Below are 22664 nucleotides of genomic sequence, written 5' to 3'. Positions count from 1 at the left end.
ATGAATTGCGGCGGCTTGACTTCGAATTGACGCTCACATGTGGAGACTCTCGCCCGAGACGGGTAAATATTGAGGTATAAGATTTGCTGGGCCAATAAGTGAAACTGCGTGACGCTGTGAAGTCAGCCGTATATCAGATATCGACATATTAACGTGTAGGTCAATCCCGTAGTCACAACAAGATAGAGCCCAAAATGTATTTTATCTTCACCTTAAGTTTTTGTTTCAGTGGATAAACCGGAGCAAAAACTTTATCTATATCCAGTGTTTTATCTACGGTTTATCCCGGGAAAAATCCTACGGTGCACGCAGTGCGAGAAAGAACGGCGTACAATCTCACAGGAGTATAGAAAGGCCATCGTATCTTGGCGAGATCGCAGCTCAGCTTGCAGGGGTCGGCGAGGAGAAACGAGAAAGATAGACACGTCGCGTTTTATCCGGATACGCGCGAGGTTTGAAAGAAAGCCCAATGATCTGGGCATATATGGCGCCGTTGTAGGGTGTATAAACCTGCCGATGGAGTTGGGAATAAGGGATAAGTGGACATCGGTCTGCGCCAGCGGTGGGGAAGTTTGATGGGGTGCAAAGCAAATCGCGATCCCGATGGACTGGACTAGACATACGCATATGCACTAATAATTCTATAACAAAGGGATCTATGAATGAAATTCGATGTGAGGGCTTGTGCGCGGTGCTGGATGGCGAGCAGAACATCGAAAAGAGAGGCCGGTTACATAATTTCATGGATAGAGCTCGAAGCCGCGGCCTTCCCTACAGCCTTGCAACCAATTCCACCACACCACCCCTCTCATCGTTCGCCTTTCCCTCCCTATTGTAACGCTCAGAACGACGGGATAGCATCTAAAATACGCGATATATAGATACTTGATGACTGTAGTCAGTCCCAGTTACCACTCAGGTGCGTTTCCAACCTCAAGCTCGGAATACGTCAGTTCGTTGTGATCTCATTATTTCCTTTCCATCTTTCTCTTCCTGTCTTTATATTCATACCGTCAGCCGTCTCAGAGAACTGGGACGACGATTTTGAATTTCAGACCGGAGTTGATGCCAAGCGGCCAGGCGCTGGCCTCGACGACTCTCGTTCACCTCGCACCGCGTCACATCGATCCCTGTCCAATGGCGCCCTCGACGACACCAACGTGAAAGGGTCCCCTCCGAGTCAGTCTCTCTTGCGAGAATGGGCAAGACCGGGACCGTCCACGCCATCACGTCGCGCAACTCCACCACCTGCGGAGAATTGGGACGAAGACTTTGAGGATAAGGCCGACTTTGCAGACGCGCCGAACGGCTCTTCTCCCTCTCGTCCGAAAACCCTGTCGCGTACACACAAGACTTTTCAAGAACTAGAGAACTGGGATGACGACTTCGAGATCGACAAAGGCAATTCGCCTACGCGCGATGCAAATCGGGGATCTTCAGATGATGAGGGAGGCATGGGGTACGCGGACCAGGAGGACGACAGAACCGTGACGGCACGGTCGCGAAGGGTGGCCCTTCCAAAGCAGAGCCCGCCTCCCCCAGTCCCTCCTTTGCCCCCGTCTATACTGTCCGCTCACGAACCCTTTCCTGGATCTCCCACCATGTCGATCTTTTCTGTCCCATCGGGCCGTGATTCTATCGCTCATTCGTACGCCTCACATGTTCCGCTCAGGGCTGGCAGCTCCTCCTTCCTGGCGATCCTACCTCCGAGCCCTCCCATCCACAAGGAGCGACGAAGACTTCGTAAGAAGTCTCGGCCTCCGGATCACAACCTGTTCGAGCTACTTGACAGAGACAGAGATGACATCCATGTGCCTTCTCCGCCCCAGTCACTTCCCACCGAATATCCCGCAACACCACCTGAACACAACGTGACCAAGGGCCCCCTGCTCTCTAGGATCGGTTCGGTGAAAAAGTGGGGCGTTCGTAGGAAGCGGGCGAGCACGGATCCAACCGACGTCATGCTCAACGAGATTGACTCCACCCCTCGTCCATCCAGCTCAACTTCGAATCATCATTCTCACTCAAACTCTCCTTCGTCGTCCCACAAACCGTCAGGTTGGTTTTTTCGATCTGGCGGGGGCGGGGCTGATATGCCGGGATCGCCACCCCCGCCCTCTGCCGCGGATCTCAAACATGAAATTAGCATCGATAGGCTCAAGGCCTTTTCGAACACTTTCGAATCGCCAACTCGGACAGATCAGAAGCCCCTACAGCAGCTCGGCTTTCATCCTAATGGCTCATCTGGATCTCGCGGCTCGACGCCGGATCAGACTCCTCCACCATCTCCTATGATTCTCCGGCGCCCGTCGTCGATGCAGGTACCACCAGCTATGCCCTTGTTTCCGCGACATACTTCGCACGGTGCTATGACGGTCGGGCGCTCGGTTTCTCGCTCTACCTTCTCGACCAGTACGGACGACCTCGATAAGGATCGCAAGGGCAAAGAGAGGGAGAAGGAGGAGGGCCATCGTGGGTTCATGGGAGGGATGCGGAGGATTAGTTTGGTAGGCAGTCAGAAGAAGCACAACATGATGAAGAGCACCGCTGGTCAGGATCGCGACAGCTTCCCAGCAACATCCGCGAGCGTTATACCCCAGTTACCCGACGCCGCAGGATCCGGCCAGCCTGATCAACTGTTACCACTAATCGAACTGAGGCCACAATCTTCTTCGCGAATATCCAACGGCCGTGAAGCTCCGAGTGCGAATACTGACTCCGTCTCTATACCATCAGATATTGATACAACATATCCTCGTCCTTCGGTTGACACCTCATCATCCGTTCCTTCGCAAGTGGCCACATCGCCTCATTCACCCCCCATCAAGCCTTCTACTTCCCCCCATGCCGCTTCTCTGGGTCGTTCCGCCCAGGTCCCGAGCACATCTTCGATAAGTACGGCCGTACCTCGGAGGAATTCGCTTGGTGACCTCAAGATCCCTGCGCGGATCAGCCAAGCTCAGGTCGGCCTCAAAAGGGACTTGGGGATGGTCCGAGAATTCGCAGCCAGCGTGGAGAGTGAGCTCCCTCTCGGTTTCCTTCGTAAAAGTGACACTGACACTTCCTCAGAGTTGAAGGAACTTCAGTCCATTTATCATTCCCTCGTCTACGAAGTTCATGTCACGATCGCGGATTCAGCTAGCCGACCCCCATCTCGTGCCAAATCTCCAACTTTTTTCTCTCATTCGCGCTCCCGGGCTCGTTCGAATACCAACCCAATTCCAGCATCAGAGGCGCAGAAGCATATTGCCACGACGTATGCAACAATTGACTCGAAGTACAAGATTTCTTGGGAATGCGCAGAGCTGTTGATCGAGCTCGGAGGAGGGAACCCTGTGCCTGTATCCCCTCCCTCAAGTGCACCTGCGTCTACTCCCGAGTCCATCGTGGACATGGCGAACAGTCGTCCAAATAGAGAACGGGCTATCACACTTGGCGGCGACGAATCCAAGCCACCGTTACCCCCTAGTTCGACGATAGGTCCTCCTATGGCTTCTCCTCCCAACCTTGGGTGGCGTGCATCTACTGGTCGTAATGATCTCAGCCAACGGCAATTGTGGCTGCTGCGCGATATGCTGAACAACCCAGATTCCTCTGTTGGAATGTCAGTCGACTCGCGAATTCCAGAAGAGGGTGCGGTGAACCGAGGCTGGCGCTGGGGCGATCCTATGAGTAGCACTGTCACACTTCCTTCGGAGGAGTCAGTGCGTACATCTTCTCCCTCGAAGAAGCGAAGGGCTAGTCGATTGGGTATGAGTGGATTGAGAGACATGCTGCGTTCTCTCACGCGTGGCCATGGCCAATCTCAGATGCATCAAACGGCATTTCAGACACCGTCAGCTGCTGCGAGCACGGAGTCGTCGCTGGATAGTCACAGCCACCCGCAGCCAGTGTCGCAAAGCGGGCACTCGTCGCAGCGTCGCAGATCAAAGACGAGTGCTGGGCCCGACTCCACTTCGGCTTCTATGCGCGCTACGTCCCCGTTCGATGCATCAGCTTCCTATACTCACAAGTCGTCGCCACGAAGGCCATCTCTGGCCTCTATCTTCCGGTTCGCTCAGAAGAACAAATCGCTTAGTGGCGAGTCTTCGCAAACTCCAGGTGTATCGAAGAACGTCTTGCACTCTTCGAGCAGCGGGTCTGATTTTAGCAGCCCTTCGAAGGAAGAAGAGGAAGACTGGGATCGTCTAGACTCTGCCGCGGACTTGGATGCTGCTGCGAAGGCCTTGGGACTCGGAAAAGATGGGACGGCAACCATCCGGGGGAGAAAAGCCCGTTCGCCCTACCTCGCTGACGCTGGAGCAACACCACGCAAGAACACCACTGCTTCGCAGTCATCGATATCGCTATGGAACGATTCTCCTCCTTCCCCTGCGCATCCCGCCCAAGTCCCATCACTCTCTCGTCCTACACGGCTTTCCAATGTTGAAGAGTCTACTGAGTCTGATGCCCGTGTAAGTCGCGTCAAGGGCAAAAGTTCGGCCCGAAAAACTCGCACGGAAGCTCCGAGCGCGAGTCCGCATCGACGGCCATCTGGGCGGCGGGGCACTATGTCAGGATCGGTGCGTTCAGCGCCCCCTTCTTCATTCACTCCTGGGCTCGGATCTGTCGAGGGCACAGATCCCAAGTTGGCGATGACGCCGGAGAATATCAGGCCGCTCCTAGAGAATGCGAAGGAGGTGCACGCGAAGTGTGCGGAGTGCATCGAGGAGATGAAGGTATTGCTGGCGATAAAAACGTCATAACATACCGCGAGTCTCGCATACTTGTTTCAGACGAGTGGAGCAGACATCTTTCGGTGGGGAATATATCACACATCTCGGACTCGCCACGTCATTCCTTTACATCTACATGCTTTGCCTATCAAAGCAGCATTTCTTTTTGTCTTCTCAATCATCTTTATATATCCCTGCTGGTCTGTTTGAACATTCGATTCGTTTCATGTCCTTGACTTGACTCACAATGTACTTATTCTACAATGCCTCACGCTGTCTTTACATAGTATTCCCGATGCCTTTGCATAGGCTTCAAGTGGACTGATATTCTTAGATTAGATCGAGGTCGGCACTGAGCCCCAGTGAAAACACCCTCAAATGTGGTTGAATGTGGTTGAATGAGAGCCACGTATTCGTTAGCAAATGAGGGTATTCGACCATATTCATTCCCAGTCCGGAAATCAGCAATGCCCTGGCATGCCATAGCTTGTGGACAAATACTTATTTTTTCACTCCACCCCATGCGACAGTATTCGGTATAAATCATATCCAGTCAAACGCCAACTAATGTTGGTAAATGTAGGAAATGAATCGATTTTTTGGCGCAAGAAAATACAGGTGAATGCCATCAAATGTGATTAAATCAACCAATACCAGTGAATATTAGCAAACACCAGCAGATACTGTCATTTGCCTACACCTCCCACACCTCCTGTCTCTCCTGCACCTCCTATACTTCCCGCTTGTTGTCCCACTTGTTATTGTTACAAACTGCTCATTCAGCAACCCAAGAGTAACAGGTTCTTTCCTAGGTCGCACAATGGACTGAGTGGTGGACAAAGTCTTGACTATATTAGACAACCAATACAGGAGGGAATAGTGATTGGCCACGAAGATAGGTATAGGGAGATATGTCGGAAAACTGAGAACTGTATTGTAAGCTAAAAGCATTGTAATACCGCGGCCCGGCATTATCCGTTGATTGAAATGAGCATTGTGATTGGATTAGAATTGACAGCCTTGATTGCCAGGGCCAGATGCCGCGGCAAGGCAGTGGCAAGGATGGTAAGGACGCGGCTGCGATTGCAATGGCATGATAATGATAAGATGATGTGATGAGAGCGCCGCCCCGCAGCGCCACGTTTGCTCGCGCTACTTGTCTTGTCTTGTCGCCTTGTCAGTCCTCTTGAACCTCATAGAACCTTCTTCATCCCCCTGTCCTGCTCAACACTCAGCTTACATCTTGACTCTTACTGCCGAAAGATCCGTGCAATCTGATGGACGGCCCCTACAAGAATTGTTGACATTGCCATCAGGTGTTTCACACAAAGGGATTGCCAACCCACGAAAAAGCCTGTGTTTGGAAGAAGGAGCAGAGTGCACAGGATAAGGACTTTGAGAAGCAGTTTCAGAGAACACAAAAAGATTGTATGTTTTCTGTCAAAGTCTCAAATTCATAGATCTGACCTCACTACAGCAAGCCGAATTTCCGGTAAAGCACAGGCCTCAAGTTCATGGCCACGGCAGGGAAACATTGCGGAACATGAGGCACTTGAATTACCTGTTCATGGGGATGATGCTGAAGTCGCATTGGCTGCATTCAGTGCATTGTGAATAATGATCTGCCTTGGACCTGCTGACCAGCTCGATGCATCTGGCCCAGTGCCTACAAATCCCACCACCGCTGCGATGCCCGAAAAACAACCCCAGCTCGATGATATCAAGACTGACTATCATCCCCATTCCAGTAAATTATCACAAATCCAGTCATTCGATGAGTATGGACTAAGCAACTCAAAACGGCCGTCTATGCCAACCAATGATTAACCATGGCAGCTGTTCCGCTGCCGCTTGGATGTTGAACTCGCCGAATTTGCATTGAACAACGCTCTGAATGAAGATCAGACTGATCTTCTTTTTAAGCTACTCCGCCGTGCACAGAATGGAGAAACCTTCACTTTGTCGAACCCTGCAGATATGAACAAAATCTTGGAAAGTGCTTCGCACATGCTCACTCCTGTACGTCTTTCTGCCGTTTTCTTTGGTGCATCGGTGAAATTTTTTCCTTATAGTTTTCTGCATCTACGGTCTCTGTCCCATACAAAGACGAAGTTCGAGAGTTTCCTGTCCATGTGCGACCACTCTGGGACTGGGCCCTTGATCTTCTCCGTGATCCCCAGTTAGCCTCGCATTTCACTTGGGATGCCGAAAAGATCTTCAAATTTGATGGCCATGAATGGGATCGTGTATTTCATGAGCCGTGGACTGCTGATAGCTTTTGGAGAGCTCAAGTGGGTATTGTTCATGTAATCATGCATATGATAATAATAATTTTATTGGTAGTCGGCAGTTCCAGAGACAGGGGGGCCATTCTGTATAATTCTATATGCTGATAAGACAAAGCTCTCAACATTCGGGACAGAAAAGGGATACCCTGTGATTGCGAGGTGTGCAAATCTACCTACCAATATCCGTAATGGCAGTGGTATCGGTGGTGGGTGTGTAGTTGGTTGGCTCCCAATTGTAAGTGATAATATTCAGATTAATATCTTTTAATGTGAATAATTTCTAGGTCTCAGAAGATCCTGCAGAGACTCACAAGACAGGATTCGTTAACTTCAAGAATGCTGTATGGCACAAATCTTTTTATGTTTTGCTTGAGACCATTGCCAAATCGTCAAAAATTGGGTTCTGGTTTGAATGCGCTGATGGTGTGCGGCGATGGTTATTTCCTTTGATCTTGATTTTGTCTGCAGATTATGAAGAACAGTCTGTACTCATAAATTAATAGCTTGCATAATTTACTAATAACCTTTTTTTCCTTTTAGATGTGTTATGGCATTGATCCGTGGCGCCCGTGGAAAATGCCCATGTCCAATTTGCTTAGTTCCAGATAATATGCTTTCTGATCTTTCACAAGATTTTCCTCTTCGTACTTCTGAAAACTCTCAGGATATCTTTAAGGAAGCAATGATGATGGCAACTGTATTAGAAAAAGAGGAATTATTGAAACAATATAGCCTTCGAGGTGTTGAGGTGAGTATGATATTTTTTTCTTTTTTCTAGTAATTACTCATAGATTTCTAGAATGTTTTTTGGTCGATTGCAAATGTCAATCCATATCAAGTATTATCATGGGATCGCCTTCATGCTTATCATCTAGGCTTATTTGGAGACCACTTGTGGTTTGAATTAAAGCAATATATTTCTGATTGGGGTCGATCAGCTGAATCACAAGTTGATAATCAGTAAGTTTCATTTTATAATTTAAATGTTTTGTTAAATTGAATACTAGAGCTGCAATGATGCCACGCTGGAGAAATCTAAATCACTTTGATGAAATCATGAAGATATCATTCTCAAATGGAAAAAAATTTGAGGACATATCAAAAGTGCGCTTAAAACTATTGCAGTGTTTAAATGATTATAATCTGATTTTTGTTTTTAGATTATAATCTTTATTACACACAATGTCTTTGGCAATCTACAGTCACACAAGCCATGTTATGCATTATTGCAGTGTATTAGGGCTATATTGTTCTTGATATCTATGCTGCATTTAATGTGCATACTAGCAAGACAATTTATGCTGGGGAGCAAGAGCTTCAAAGATTTGGTGATCTCATCCAGGTAATTCTAATTAATCCCTTATAGAATTAAAGTGACCTGATTTTCTTTGCAGAACTATAGCAATGAAATAGCTTTCAATAAAAACTGGAACTTTCCCAAAATGCATACTCACAAACATATTTTCCAAGACATTCAACAAAAGGGTGTAACACGGAATTACAATACAAAGCCTAATGAAAAACTTCATGGCCCACTCAAAGATGCATACTTACTCCAATCAAATAAAAAGGAAGTTGCTAGTCAGGTAGGTTTTATATTATTGTTTTGTACTCTCATATCATTCTAATAATACTAGCTTCTTCAAATTGACCACCACAACCTTGTGTTGTCACTCCTTTGGAGTGAAATCACCACTCTTGATGAGGAAGCTAACTCTGCTCAGAAGAAGAAATCCACCCTCATTACAATCGGAAATATCATCATGGGATCTAGAAAATTGTCACTCACCTTTGAGAATTTGGAGGCCACACGCAATACTGATATTGCCTTCAAAAATTTTCACCAGCGGTTTGTGCACTGGCTTTCGGAATTTCTGCCATCATATAGAATCAACCTGCCCAATGGAAAGCGTGTCAAATTGACTGCAGGCCATACTGTATGTGTGTTTCATTTCTCAAATCTGAAATATGACCATTGCTAGATCCAAGAGTACCAGTCTCTGAAAGTAAAATATGAATCTATGGTGGATTGGCGACAAAGTATGGATTATCTCCATTGCAGTCCACTGTTCCATGGTCACCCACGATATGACCATGTCATTGTGCAAACAATAACTAGCTGCATCTTCACGCAACTGGTTTTCTTGTTTACTTGGAGGATATCAGATGACCAAGAACTTCCAATTGCATTGATCCACCCCCTTGATGCTCCTATAGGAGCATTGCACCAGAAGGATGAAGCTCTAGGGTTTTTCCGACTTCATGCAAAGCCTCGGGTGTCCTCGGAATTCATCTTTGTCCGTTTCATCATCCGAGGTGCATTAGTTGTACAGGACTTTTCAAAGCCTGGCAAAATCTGGTGGTTGACACCATCAATCCTGACATGTTCCTTCGAGTGCAGAGGATCCGGAATCAGTGAGCTTATTATGTACATTTCACCTAACATAGCTGACTCTACTACTGCAATCAGACCGTGATAGCCTAATAGACATAAGCAGTAGACACAGCATTCAGCATATGGTTAACCCTTGCTCGGGAGTATGGAAGGCAGCATGACTAGCCCTGAACCACTGCATGTAGATTGCGGTCCGGTGTTTTATGCGAGTCCATTAGCAACGTTATCAGGCGCGGCATGCAGCATAAACAGGATGCACCTCTCGTAGCAGGGTGTGAATCAAGTTCGTGTCTAGCATACGTGGCGCCTGCAAATTGAGTACCAGAAATCAATACTTATGCCGCGAGGGTCTGTGTCCTTGGAACAGTCACCTCTGGGCTTGTTTATGGGGACCATTGTGCCTGAATCGCCGAAGAGGGTCCTGTTGTAGAGAACGGAGGGTAGCCTGAAAAGGGCTTGGAGGGAGACGATGGCAACACTTTACTAGACCAGGGACAAACTGTCCGATGTTTGTGCCTGTAGAGCATGAGGAAAAAGGAGTGTTGAGATTGTGAATGTGCCAGGATTTTGTTATGCTTGCATACCAAAAACTGAAGATCAATGAAGGGGAAGTAACCGACTCACCTAGCATCCGTACAACTGAGGTAACCCGCTACAGACATGATTTTCAGAGATAAACAATATGTATCCTCAAATCTGAGACTCACCTGCATAACGGAAGGCAGAGGTGAATTATCCATGAAGGTGAGGTGATGGGCAAGACAATCCCGACGAAGCGACGGATGTGACTAACTGGACAGTGTCAATTGTCACCGACTCTGCTTGCCCACGGCGAAGATGTCGACGGCAGCAACGTTGGCCCCTTCTGCACTCCCCGACACTTATAAAAGAAAAAGGTAAGGACACTTTGCATTCAATGGCACATAAAACTAAGACATGCGCCAGATCACGCTCCTGCTCACCGTCAGCAGATGATGCACCACCACTTACATGCCGACACTCTCTTTCACCTTGACCCCGCACGTTAGATCCCCTAAAAGTTGACGATGTCAACCCCGTTCGTCGCAAGGAACGCGAGTGCCAACCTGCAGCCCAAACTGCCGCGAGCCAGCTCGAAAAGGCCAGCAAGGAGAAAAGCACTGAGGACAAGGAGAAAGCTAAAGAGTTTGATGCTCAGACCGAACCCGCGAAGCTCATAGGGTCTTGGTATGGTGGCGTTTACATGCCACCTGCTCGCCTCTGTGCTCTTCGCGAGGCTGCGTCTTCCGACTGCACAAGCGTGGAGTACCAGCAATTGTCTTGGGATGTGCTACGAAAGTCTATCACTGGTATCGTCAACAGGGTCAACATTGGCAACATCAAGAACGTGGTGCCGGAGCTGTTTGCCGAGAACTTGATCAGGGGCCGGAGATTGTTTGCACGTAGCATCATGAAGGCGCAGTCGGCGAGTACATCGTTTACACCCGTCTTTGCCGCAGTTATTACTGACCTCAATACCAGGTTGGCGAGTTGGTATTGACTCGGCTCATCAGTCAGTTCCGAAGGGCATTCCAAGAGGAATGATAAGGTATGTGGTAACATCATCACCAACTTGTGGCACACTGAGACCGCCGTTATTAGACTGTGTGTCATTCTACTACAACTTTCATTGCACATCTGGTAAATCAAGGTGTGGCCCACAAAATCATTTCCCTTCAAATCCTTGTTCTTCTTCTTGAGCGGCCCACGTACAATGCCATTGAGATTGCGGTGGGCCTCACACGTGGGGTCGGAACAGGTCAAGTCCGACCTGCTCAGCCCCGCGGGCCAGGGCACACTCGCCAAGGCGTTCTACTTCCTCCTCCAGAAGCACCGCGAGAAGACGTTTGAGGAAGACAGCATCTTCATGGACGTAGACGAGCACATGAGCACCCTGGGTGAAAAGGCAATCGCTAGGCTATATGTCTCACCGCTCTCGAAGAAGCCGCGCTCACTCAGCGTTGACACAAATTCGATTAGTCTCGCATTCTCACGGATGATGGGCGGGGACATGGGACCTGGCACCGCACGCGCAGAGTACATTGGAAACGCGTCACCAACTCATCGCTCGCGCCCAACGTCTCCCGCCGGCCCTCGCGGACACCGCCCATGCCCAATCTCCACACCCTCGGCGGATTTCTTCCATCCGCGCAACCAACCGGAGAAGCTATCTCAGTCCATGCACGATTCTGGAAGGTCGACATACTATGATAGGCACTTGCACTCCGGAATAACCAACGCCCACTACACTCACCTCCCCGATCGTGGCTTCGGTGCCGGTGCCAACCCGCAGTACTAGCATTCCCTACCCGACTATCTTCCCATTCCTGCGCCACAGTCCCCCCCTGCAGTCTTGGCCCATCCGTCCCCCATCACTCCCCCAGGCCTGCGCTCATTTTTGCACATGTCTACGCCTGGTTCACCTTCTCCCACCGGCGCTTTCCTTGTGGAAAACTCGCCCCAAGCCAATGCTTCTGTCTTTGAGCGCTTCCGTGCGGTGTTGAACAAGAGCAAACTCAGTCACCGTGTGCAGTACATGATTGAAGTGCTCATGCAGGTCCGAAAAGACAAACATAAGGATAACCCAATATTGCCCGAGGGGTTGGATCTGGTGGAAGAAGACGACCAGATCACTCACCAGATTGGACTGGAAGAAGAGTTGCAGGTGCAAGAGGGCTTGAGTAAGCCGTTTCTTATTGGTTTCAGCTCTTCAACCACATCAGTTCGTCCAGCAGACATATTCAAGATCGATCCGAATTATCTGCAGAACGAAGAAAAATACAAAGCTATCAAGGCTGAAATTCTCGGCAACGACAACTCTGATGGAGATGAATCAGGCTCCGAAGAGAGCAAGAGCGAGGACAAAGGTACTTGCTTAAACAATAGTCAACCTGTATATGGGCTAATGCAACACCGACAGCCGTGGAAGCAAAGGGAGGTATTGAAGATCGTACGCAAACAAACTCCGTCAACCTTTGCCGCATCATCACGCGCCTCTTCGGCCATCTTCTCACCACTAACGTGGGCTCGTGGGTCACCTTGGAATGCATCAAAACCAATGATACTACCCGCAGTCGCATCTTTGTCAAGATCTTGATGCAGGAAGTGCTAGAGAGCATGGGTTTGGCGACGTTAAAGGTGCGTTTTGCGGATACTGAAGTCATTACCCTGCAGGAACTTGTTCCCTCTCGACAACCCGAAGAACACGGACAGACGGGCGCTCATCCTCGGCGTCGCGTTTCTCCCATCCGGGCTCGCCCTTGTGCTTGTCGCATATGTATGTGCTGCTGATACTGGCGCGCGCGAAACCTTTTCCAATGATACTGTCCAGGTGCGTGCACGCGCATCCCCACATGTCATATTGTGCCTTGCGTTTAGCGTAGGAAGGGCTCACGAGAATGTTTCACAGGCAGATTGCTCTCTCCACAGTCTTACCACTCGTGCTACGCACGACGTACCTGCGAGTCTTATCTTTTCTCAGCTACTTTGTTGGCAACATTGTTGGTTCATCCTTAAGGCCAAGAATCTATCATAATACTGCCGAACTTCTCAAATTGCAAGTGGAATCTGTATCAAAGGATCAATATAGTATATTTATTGCTGTGATATTGCGGATTTCAAACATTCCAAGGGAGTCGCTCTTGACCAGAGTGGTGTCTGCAGAATATTGTGTACATTGTACATAATAATAATGACAGAGCGATAGCGCATTGGAGTATTATATGGGAGGCTCTGATTCAGATATCGCCGTCTGAACCTTACTTCGAATCGTGTACCACGTCTCATGCTGCGCTAGGTTCTGCTTGTCCATCCCTTCCTTCACTTTTACATCTATGGAGTTTGAGAGCAACAGCGAGCCTTCATCTGTCTCATCTATAACTGACTTGTCTCATTCAGATGATGAAGACATCCAGGCGATCCTGGTGCCTGGCGAAAATGCAACCCTTGAAGACTATCAAGAAGTAATTCTACAGGATCATGATCGTCGTGTGTCCAACATTGAACTCTGTATCTAGGCACTCAAAATTGCTCAGCTTCAAGTCGGAAAGCTTCAGACTGCACTGCGAAAAACCCGCACTCTTGTCGGCACCTTGCAAAGCAATCAACGGTCTCACCGCAAAGGACCGAAGACAGTCGGAAAGCACGACGAAGAAATCTCGATGCTTGGCCGTAAATGTAGTGTCATGGTGGAGCCCTTCGTCGACCTCTCGGCATTCCAGGTTCCTCGTCCTGTCATGGAGGCAAATAGTCCCAATTGATATCTTTCGGAAATGAGCACCAAGTAAGGGGTTGTTGCAGATCTGTACGATCTCGTTCCTCCGAAACTGCACAAAATGATGCAGAAATACTCGCCTTTTGCCCAAAAGGTGAGTACATGATTTTTCATGTACAATTGTCTTCTAACATTGAGGCTAATGTAGTTCAGAACTGCTCTAAGTGGTTCACGCTCCTCGATCATCCATCGTTTGCGTGGCTCTGCGACAAAAATTTTCCCTTCATCTAAGGCGGACTATTTTCAAATTGATTTCAAGGGACGCGAAGACCTTCCCAAATTCCAAGCATATCTCAAGTTTGATGCAACAAAAAGCGGTTATCCGACATTTGCCCCTATATTGTATCCAAATCTGAAAAAGAATGACAAGAAGCTGTTTCAGAGTATGATTCTTGTCCGTGTAAGTCTCGATTTTTACTGTTAGATGGTCTCCGCAAACTCATCTGTGTGTCTTAGATCTTACGATTCACTCTTTTTGGCCCGGGGTCAGTAACGGCTGCAGGCGATCTGGCCCCAGTTTCTAAGGGCAGTGCACCAACAGTTTCTCAGCTATAGGGAGTTACGCATGTGTCCCCCGGGGCCATTGCATTTGCAGCGATCACGGTAAAGTTGCATGACGTGGAAACTCGGAAACGGTAGACTGACATTCTTGATTCTTTAGGCTAGATTCATTGTGTCCCCTGATATCAGATTTGAGCAGCAAGGTGCTCGCTTGAGGATCAATTACCAGAAGGATTTCAACAGATACAAGGAGATTCTAATCAAAGGTGCTCAGCGTCCCAATGTCAAGGCTATCTTTTCCTTTTTCAACGACCGACTCTTCTCAACCAAGCTTCCATCCAACTTGATGCACAATGATGACAACGAGGAGAGAGATGAGTTTGATGCTTCGGCATTTTTAGCAGGCATGGATGCCGAGGATGTTGACGACAATGATGACAACATGGGCATAGAAATCTCAGACACGACTAATATTCTCAGCTCTCTTGGTCTTAATGATTCCACACGAGCACCTGTCTTCACCGCTGTTTCTATGACTCCTCCAGCTGTGTCGAACACTGCTTTTATTGATGCAGCGATGGTGACAGTAGCATCCCTGCCCATTTCAACTTCTTCAACAACTTCAAATGTCATCTCTGCGGCGGCCACACCTGCTACAAGCACTCAAGCTCCAATGATCAGGGAGAGAAGGAAGAAGGTGAACACTGCTATAGAATCTGTCGAGGCCCCGAAGGTAAGGAATACTCACTTTCAGCGTCAGCGCTCGAAGGCTTGATGTGCTCAGACAAATTCTACATACCATCTTGATCACTGTCTTGTCATGTTATTCTGTTTAGCTTTCGATTGTTGTGACTTGATTTCTTGATTTCTTGATTTCTGTCATAGCTTGGTCTTATGGTTCTGTTTCTGTCGTCAACTCTTCTTGCTGTATGTTACAACCCCCACAGACTCTCAAACTTGTTGTTGCGTTCGTGCTGTTCAATAGATTAACAGGTGATTCCAAATATGACAGGCTCTCGAACACCTGGTAGAAATATCCTGAGGAGCTTGCCAAATCTCAGCAATTGTACAGAGTATTCTCTGTCTCGAAATCCTCTGCTGTATAGCTAGAGCCGAGTTGCCATACTATGTATGGCTCTCTGGTAGAGTGGTAATTATGTTTACGTATAGTTAGACTAGAGTACTGCAAGTGAAGCTGGTTCGAATCCCGGTATAAACATTACTATAGTAGTAGTGTAATAGTAGAACATGGACCCTAAATGATTATAATAGTTAAGCAGTAAATGACAATTAAAATACAAGATAAGATAAATACAAGAGAGAATAGGTAATTGAGATAAGATAGATACAACAGACAATAGCTAAACAATCCGAAGAGATGCACCACTGTATGTAGGGATGGTTTGATTCTGTAATAAATGATATTTTCTTTGCAACTATTATAGCATCGTTATAATGGCACGTGCAAGGCGCGTTGCAATGGTAACAACTTGGATTGCAGCTGTCATTGTAAGGTTCATGGTCATCATTATAATTGATGTTACAATGACAGGGCTGGTTCTGACAGGGTATATTGTAATGATATGAGGCGGCATCAAAACTTTGTTATAAGGATGTCTGTCTTTTTCTATAAGGCCTTCTGAGGTAGCGAGTCTATTAAGTCCTTATAAGGCCTTATCATGCTTTACAATCAAGGTTACGGTTTTCTGACATACCTAAGAACGAAGAGAATAGACTGAAGATCCTCAGCCTATTCTATGGGTCTTATATACTATATAGGGTATAAGGCAAGAGTCTATATGCTTTTCTAGGTATCCATTCCAGGAGAGCTGTGGTTGCTGTCTCTCTCAGCTAGTGCCTACTCTTGTACTTCTCCAGTTGCACCAATTTATCATGGTATGATGAGGTGCTTACCCATAAGCCCTAAGCCCATAGCATGTGAATGCCTATCTTATCAATCTGCTATACCCATGACCCTCCAATATATCCTCTACCAGTGTCTTGAAAAACCATCAGTCCAGTTGTTTCCAAAGGACATGCAAAATAACTTGATGTACACTCTATAGTGGAGCCACCTAGTATGTAATGCTTGAACCATTGGGTAGACCAGCCCCGATGGGCCCTGATTGGTTAAGTCATAACACTTTAGACATTTTAATTTTGACTACAAATTGATCAGAGTGCAAAGCTTGATGGATGGTTAGCAAAATATACCTTTAGGATTGTTCTAATCTTAGGTATTTAGACAGGTGACCAGAGTAATATTTAAGCAGCAATGAATATATAGTCAGGATCCAACATATCCAAGGATTTTAATATGGCATGATGCTAGAAGAACATACCAGTGCAAGGTTTGTGGCACAACTTCTCATGGTTGATGTTATCATGTGGTTGTCAAGATAATCAAGAGCAGAAAGCATAGAGTCTACATATCCAACTTGCTATTGGTGCATGGAACCAATGGACAAGAGAGATGCTATAAGGGAAAAGCCAAAGGTTGCTTCTTAGTCAGCAGGGCTTGGTGCTGGCAACTCTGCTCCTGGGCTCTGATCTGATTGCCCTCTTTGTTTCCTTACTCTTGTTGCACTGTCTTGCTCATTATCCACTATACCAAGCATGCTACCCTTCTATCTATCTGCAAGCACAATTCCCCAATCTAATTAGTAGGAACCTTCCCATCATTCTTAAAATCATTGTAGCATCTACCAAACCACACTTTACCTAGGTGATTAATTATGATTGCCTCTTCTTCACTTCATTTCGGCACTGCATTTCATTCTTCCAGCAGAATTCATTCTCTTCTCCTTTATTTCTGAAGTCTGTCAACCCAAATCAGTCTTCACACTGGTAGCATGTTATAAGAGTCTTTCATAGCTGCCTTATTGATCTCTTCATACTACTGTCTCCTCATTTGCTCAGCCCATCCCTGGTCTCATCAACTGATATGGCTTTCAAGAGCTGCATGCATCTGTAGTCTCCTCTCAGTGCATATCCTCATTCAATAACTGATTGAGAGAAAAATGAGATATAGTTTTCACCTGAGACAATACTGGGCACAGCATAATAAATGATGAGCTTGGCATGTGATCTCATCAGTATTCTTTTTGCTGGCCTGAAATACAATGGTACTCTGTTATGGTCTACTCAGGATATTATTTGGGAATTGGACATTAGAGCTTGTTGGTCTCCTAAGGCATGTGTTCAATTTTACTGCTCCACCTGCATATACAAATCCTCATAGACCTCATGCAATCTTATCTCATCATATGCTCTGCCCCTCTCCCAAACCTGCCCAGACCTCCATCTTCATAGAAGTGGCTTTCCCTGTCCATTTAGATAAGTGCACGTTATCCAACATCTCAGGAGACTCACCCTATTTTAGCTACCAGCCATGCCATTTACTAGTTATCCTCTAGCAACCACTTCTTTCATTTCATCTGCATTCACCTTTGCACTGTGTATTATGAGGTACCACTTTTACATAGAAGAGTTAGCTACATGATCTTTCTTGTTGTCTGTCAAACCATTGAACTGATCGCCATATGGTTTTGAGCTGAGTGATGGGTTTATCATGTGACTATCACTTGATCACATGTCAATAAGAAATTTGCAGTTTTGGGAAATTCTTTTAAGCCATCAAGCTATTCACACTAGAACACCAAAGACAGCCTGTTGAGGCTCATGCTCCTATTCAGCATGGAAATCCCTGCTCATTGGCCAGTTGCTTCAGCTAAAATGATTTGCATGCTCCAGCATGCATTGGTTCCCATATCTTTGAATTAGACACTGTAGAAAGTATGGAACTGAATTTCTTTGCTTTTCTGATAAACTGCCACTACAACTGTTAGCAAGATAGTGGTGGGATTAGGGAGTTTTTTCTCTCTGCATACCCACATATTTGATGCAGGCCAAATGTATATACAATGTTGAAGGCTTGATCATTGTCACTTATTTAGTTCTCTAACATATCTTTGTCCTCCACCTACAAACCACTTTTTTTCCTTTCATATGTAGTTGACATTTGGTCTTATAGACACTCTTGTATTATCAGCATCATATAATGAGCTCATTCTTAGCAACCTTAGGGGTACGCTATCCTGTTTATATTGGCATGCATCTTGAAGTGTGCTGTGCTGAAGGAGTTCTCCTAGCCTCCTTTGATCCTTCAAGAAAGCTATTGGGAATAAAAATGAGCAAGAGAATGGTCCAACTTGTGACAAGGATGAGTACAGGGTGTAAACATAGAATACTAACAAATGTCAGGCAGATCATGTGAATATAAGGAATAAAATACATGAAAAGCAGATGTGTATGTGATTGAATTCTTTCAAGGAAATCCATTGATTATATTGACTTGGCAATGACATTCATGATTAGAATAAAAAATGTTGAATTATCTAGTAAATGTAAGCCTACTTTGCCCACTTCAAGATTTTTAGTTCACAGGACAGTTTGCAATTGGGCTATGACTAATTCTATATACTTTCACAGCTATGGTTTTCATGTTAATGTTTATGAGTGTTTCTATTAGATGACTATGGTCTAGGTTGATAGATATTGATTCTAAGGACTTTGATGCATCAGGAAATGTGCAAATTGACTTATATGACTTATGTGACTTGACAAGTGAGAAAAGATAGAATAAGACATAATAAGACATAAAAGATAATAAGGGAAGTGACTTATAAATAACAGGTCTATGTTATCCAGACACTGTATAAGCTATAAAACACAAGAATAAGTCATAAGACACAAATATAAGCCATAAGGGAAGATGCCTTTTGGTGACTTGCCCAAGTCAGCCACCTTGAAATAAGCACACTGCTGTGTTATATAGCCTTCTGAGAGCATATCAAAAGCACAATAAATTTTTCAATAATAATATAATCAGATTTTATTATTATTTTAATATATATTATGACAACTAAAGCCTCCCAAATTAGCACCCTCTGCATGATAGCTCTACTTCACCACTATATAGCCTAGAGAGGATAAGAGATGTAGTATGTTGTAGAGCTGGTACCCTAATAGCACATCAGGCTCGAAGGTGTCTAAACATAGGGGTTGTTTGTCTGGTAGTGGTAAGCTCTAAAGGATTAGTTTATTAGTTCCTGTGTCATAAGTGACTCAGCACACCTAATTTCATGCTGAAGTGGCCAGACTGCATGCATGCACATGGAATAATCAGTTGCCATCCAGTGGCACTAAGACAGTCTATGCCTGTCAATCCACATCAAATAACAAAGTCAAAGATGCATAGGTACTCACCAACATTCATGTGAGCTGTCCGCACCATTGGGCCTAGGCACCAGAACCTTGATGCAATTTGTGGTGTTCTAGCACTTGAACTGCATCTTGAATTTGATCATGTACTAGACAGAAGAGTTGCCCTTGCAACTCTAAACAGTAGCCTTATTCTAGTGGACAAATAGCTTGACCACCTACAAAATGTGATAAGACAAGCTCAAACTCACCTGTGGGATAGAGGAGATTATGTGGCCTTTTTGAAGTGTGAGAGCCTGACATATCTGTAAAGCTTAACATCCCAAAGTGCAGCAGGAAGCTGGTAGAGGAGAGAAGAGATTACCAAGTGATGATAAGAGTGGAGAGAGAGGTTCTGACTTGACTTAGACTCTGTGCTGGCACTGCAAGGCCATGTGTCCTTTGCTGACCAATATTAGCTCCAACAACGGCCTTATCACCAAGGCCCTGCTACTATGAGTACTTCTCCAAGTCCTCATTATCTTCAGCTTCAAGCACCTTAGCTTGTACTCCATAATAACAAGGGCCTACGCTTTGTAGGAATTAGATTAGTGCAGTTTCCTCTTTGTCAACCTTGTGTCTGAAATACTGACCTCATCTAGTGCATCCCATTGCTCACTCAACTTGGCTGAGGCTATTACAATACACAAGGTTAGTGTGCCACTACGACAGTCTGGTTTTGCACATATAACAATGCGTGCTTATCAAGATGCAGTCTCACCAGCTAAGGGCCTGCCCCTGTGCCCATACCCATCACTGCCATCAAGCCTATGTCTAAGGTTCCAGTGGCAAGCCTCAAACCTGTCCCCACCTCCCTAGTGAGCATCCTTACTTTGATTGAAAACTTGCCCAGCCCTACTCCTGTGGCAACCTCAAAACCCACTACCATTGGCACCTGTCCCCATATACACCTGTAGTTACTTCTACTGCCTCCATCGCACCTCCTCCCTCCTACTCTGGTGGCCACTCACCTTAGCCCACTGCTGCCCACACGCCCACTCACACTCCCTTCTCCATGCTTGCTCTTGCCTCCATGCTCACTTCTGCCTGCCTCCACACTTGCTTCTGCCTGCCTCCATGCTCACTTCTGCCTGCTTCCATGCTTGCTTTTGCCTGCCTCTGCACTTGCTCCTGCCTCTGTGTCTGCTCCTGCCTCCTCAGTAACACCACCACAGCCCACCACACCTCCCACTCCCCAAACATGGATGCACCTTGCCACCACCAAGCTATATATCTTGGTGCACAGAAAACAGTGGGGCTCAGCAGTCCCACAGGAGTTATGTAACACATCTGAGGTGCCTGTGATGCCCATGATGCCTGCTGATGTGCTGTGGATTCGTGCCTGCTCCTACCTTTATGCCTGCTCCTGTCTCTGCAGTGGCACTACTGTAGACTGCCATGCCTCTCCTACCCCAAATATGTGTGCACCTCTCTGCTGCCAAGCTGTATGGCTTGGCACTTGAAACAGTGGGGCTTAGCAGTTCCACAGGATTTGCATAACACATTAGAGGTGCTTGTGATGCCCATGACACCTGTCAGTGTGCTGTGGATCCACATTCACATTGATATTGGGCATGGTGGGTGACCTATCTGCAACATCATTGAGTAGTGTGCAGCATCAGCAAACCTGTGACTAGTCCCAGCCAGTCCCAGAGCCTCAGGTGCTCCCAGATGCTTAGGTAATCTATGAATATCTGGTTAGATGTCTGTGTATGTCTAGATCTGGGAACATAAGGTGCTCTATCAATAAGCTAACTAGGAGGACATTATTGGAAGGCAGTGTATGTGATGTTAGTGCTGCTTCAGAGTTTTTTAATACAGCCTTAGACAAGAGTTGAGAGGAAAATACTATAGTAATGTATCAGACTGCCATTGGTGCAATCTGCTAGATGTTAGCTTGCTAATGATATTGAGATACTTCCCTGTATCATGGCTTTCAAATGATGTATCATATCCATCATTCTTTGATGAATGGATGCTAAAAATGCAAAAGTAAATGACACCTTACTGAGTTCAAGCATTCCAAAATCCTTTCAAGTCTTAAAAAGCTTGATATAAGCCAAGTGTTGATGTGGGGCATCATGGTTATATAGTAGAGTGGATAATTCTGGTATTAACATTGCTTTCAGCTGGTAAATGATTCAAGAGGTTCTAGGTTCAATATCTATGCAGTGCAGATTGATTTTTGCAGTTGTTTGATTGACAACAGTTATCTAATCATTTCCATATATAATGTATCTAGACATATATGTCCAGACACCAGCATGTCTGTCTAATTGGGGACTTGCTAGAGGCATCTGGGAGCCTAGGAGCATCTGTCCAGGTTGATACAGATACTTTCCAGCTTCCTAGTAAGACACTGTCTGGGGTACAGGTGGGCCTGTGGTCATGCACCAACCCAGATGGAGCTTTCCCCCAGGCAGCATTTGAAGATGTCTACCAAGCGTAAGTTGCCGATTCATTATAGTTATGCACTTGCAGCTTGATACAATTATGTCTATCGTACTAGCCTTTTGCATGTTAACCTTGACTTTTCTTCTTGTAATATGTAGACTACTTCTTCTTATCCTTCACATCAGTAAATGAGCAAAAAAGGTTGACTAACTTATAGAGCACTTACAAGCCTTGCGCAAAAGTCAAAAGGTTGTTAAGTTTATTAAGAGTAAAGCTTGTATAAGTCTGGATATCTAGGTCTCATTTTACAAGTGACAGTTTAAGGAGCATGTAAAGCATTAGCTACAACCACTTGCTCTACCTTACAGCAAGTGCAATTGGCTAGGTCATGATTTTCAAATACGGCTATAAGCTGCAAACATAAGCTCTAATGCAAGATGTGTAAGGAATGTGCTCTTACATGTTCCTAGTAAGGTTTGTAAGATAGTGCACTCATATGCAGTGCTTATACCAATTACACTACTTACACCATAATTGAATTCAAAATTCTCAATGTTTATATTTATATGCAATTATTTTTGGGGGATTATCAATCATGATAATTTTGTACATGACAATTGTTTACATAGATGAAAAGAGAATTTGGGAGCATGACAGGTCTTAATCATGAGTTCTACCTATGCATAGTCTTTGAGTTAGCAATATCAAATGAAATTCAAGAACAACAAACCTTCCATATGTGCTTCAGAGCTTCTCAGAGTCTTTGGAATCATACTCATCCTCAATACACATCACTTGGCCTGAACACTGGCCACTCA

At 45.9% G+C, this 22664-nt stretch overlaps 3 protein-coding genes across 3 annotated transcripts; all 3 read left to right on the top strand.

The window, feature by feature from the left end:
- Window positions 1-888: 888 nt before the first annotated feature.
- On the top strand, window positions 889-4983 carry HETIRDRAFT_446622 (uncharacterized protein; the record flags this gene model as incomplete). Its single annotated transcript, XM_009553505.1, has 2 exons — window positions 889-919; window positions 1018-4983. 2 exons carry the CDS (start codon window positions 889-891, stop codon window positions 4743-4745), a joined length of 3759 nt encoding a protein of 1252 aa, XP_009551800.1. The 3' UTR covers window positions 4746-4983.
- A 1709-nt stretch (window positions 4984-6692) lies between these two features.
- HETIRDRAFT_328617 (uncharacterized protein) lies at window positions 6693-9559 on the top strand (the record flags this gene model as incomplete). Its single annotated transcript, XM_009553504.1, has 13 exons — window positions 6693-6734; window positions 6788-7006; window positions 7059-7238; window positions 7288-7484; window positions 7544-7751; window positions 7803-7963; window positions 8011-8107; window positions 8164-8234; window positions 8291-8345; window positions 8398-8589; window positions 8641-8940; window positions 8986-9418; window positions 9474-9559. The coding sequence occupies 13 exons, from the start codon at window positions 6693-6695 to the stop codon at window positions 9557-9559; spliced, it is 2241 nt and encodes a 746-aa protein (XP_009551799.1).
- A 775-nt stretch (window positions 9560-10334) lies between these two features.
- HETIRDRAFT_455340 (uncharacterized protein) lies at window positions 10335-21901 on the top strand (the record flags this gene model as incomplete). The annotated part of the gene is made up of 9 exons (XM_009553503.1): window positions 10335-10361; window positions 10468-10898; window positions 10935-10965; window positions 11176-11689; window positions 11768-12097; window positions 12152-12283; window positions 12337-12554; window positions 12619-12747; window positions 21827-21901. 9 exons carry the CDS (start codon window positions 10335-10337, stop codon window positions 21899-21901), a joined length of 1887 nt encoding a protein of 628 aa, XP_009551798.1.
- Window positions 21902-22664: the final 763 nt, after the last annotated feature.

The sequence above is a fragment of the Heterobasidion irregulare genome (assembly GCF_000320585.1).
Source record: "Heterobasidion irregulare TC 32-1 unplaced genomic scaffold scaffold_11, whole genome shotgun sequence".
Taxonomy (NCBI): Eukaryota; Fungi; Basidiomycota; class Agaricomycetes; order Russulales; family Bondarzewiaceae; genus Heterobasidion; species Heterobasidion irregulare.
Note: the sequence above shows the minus strand (reverse complement) of the source record. Positions and strands in the feature narration are given on the sequence as shown.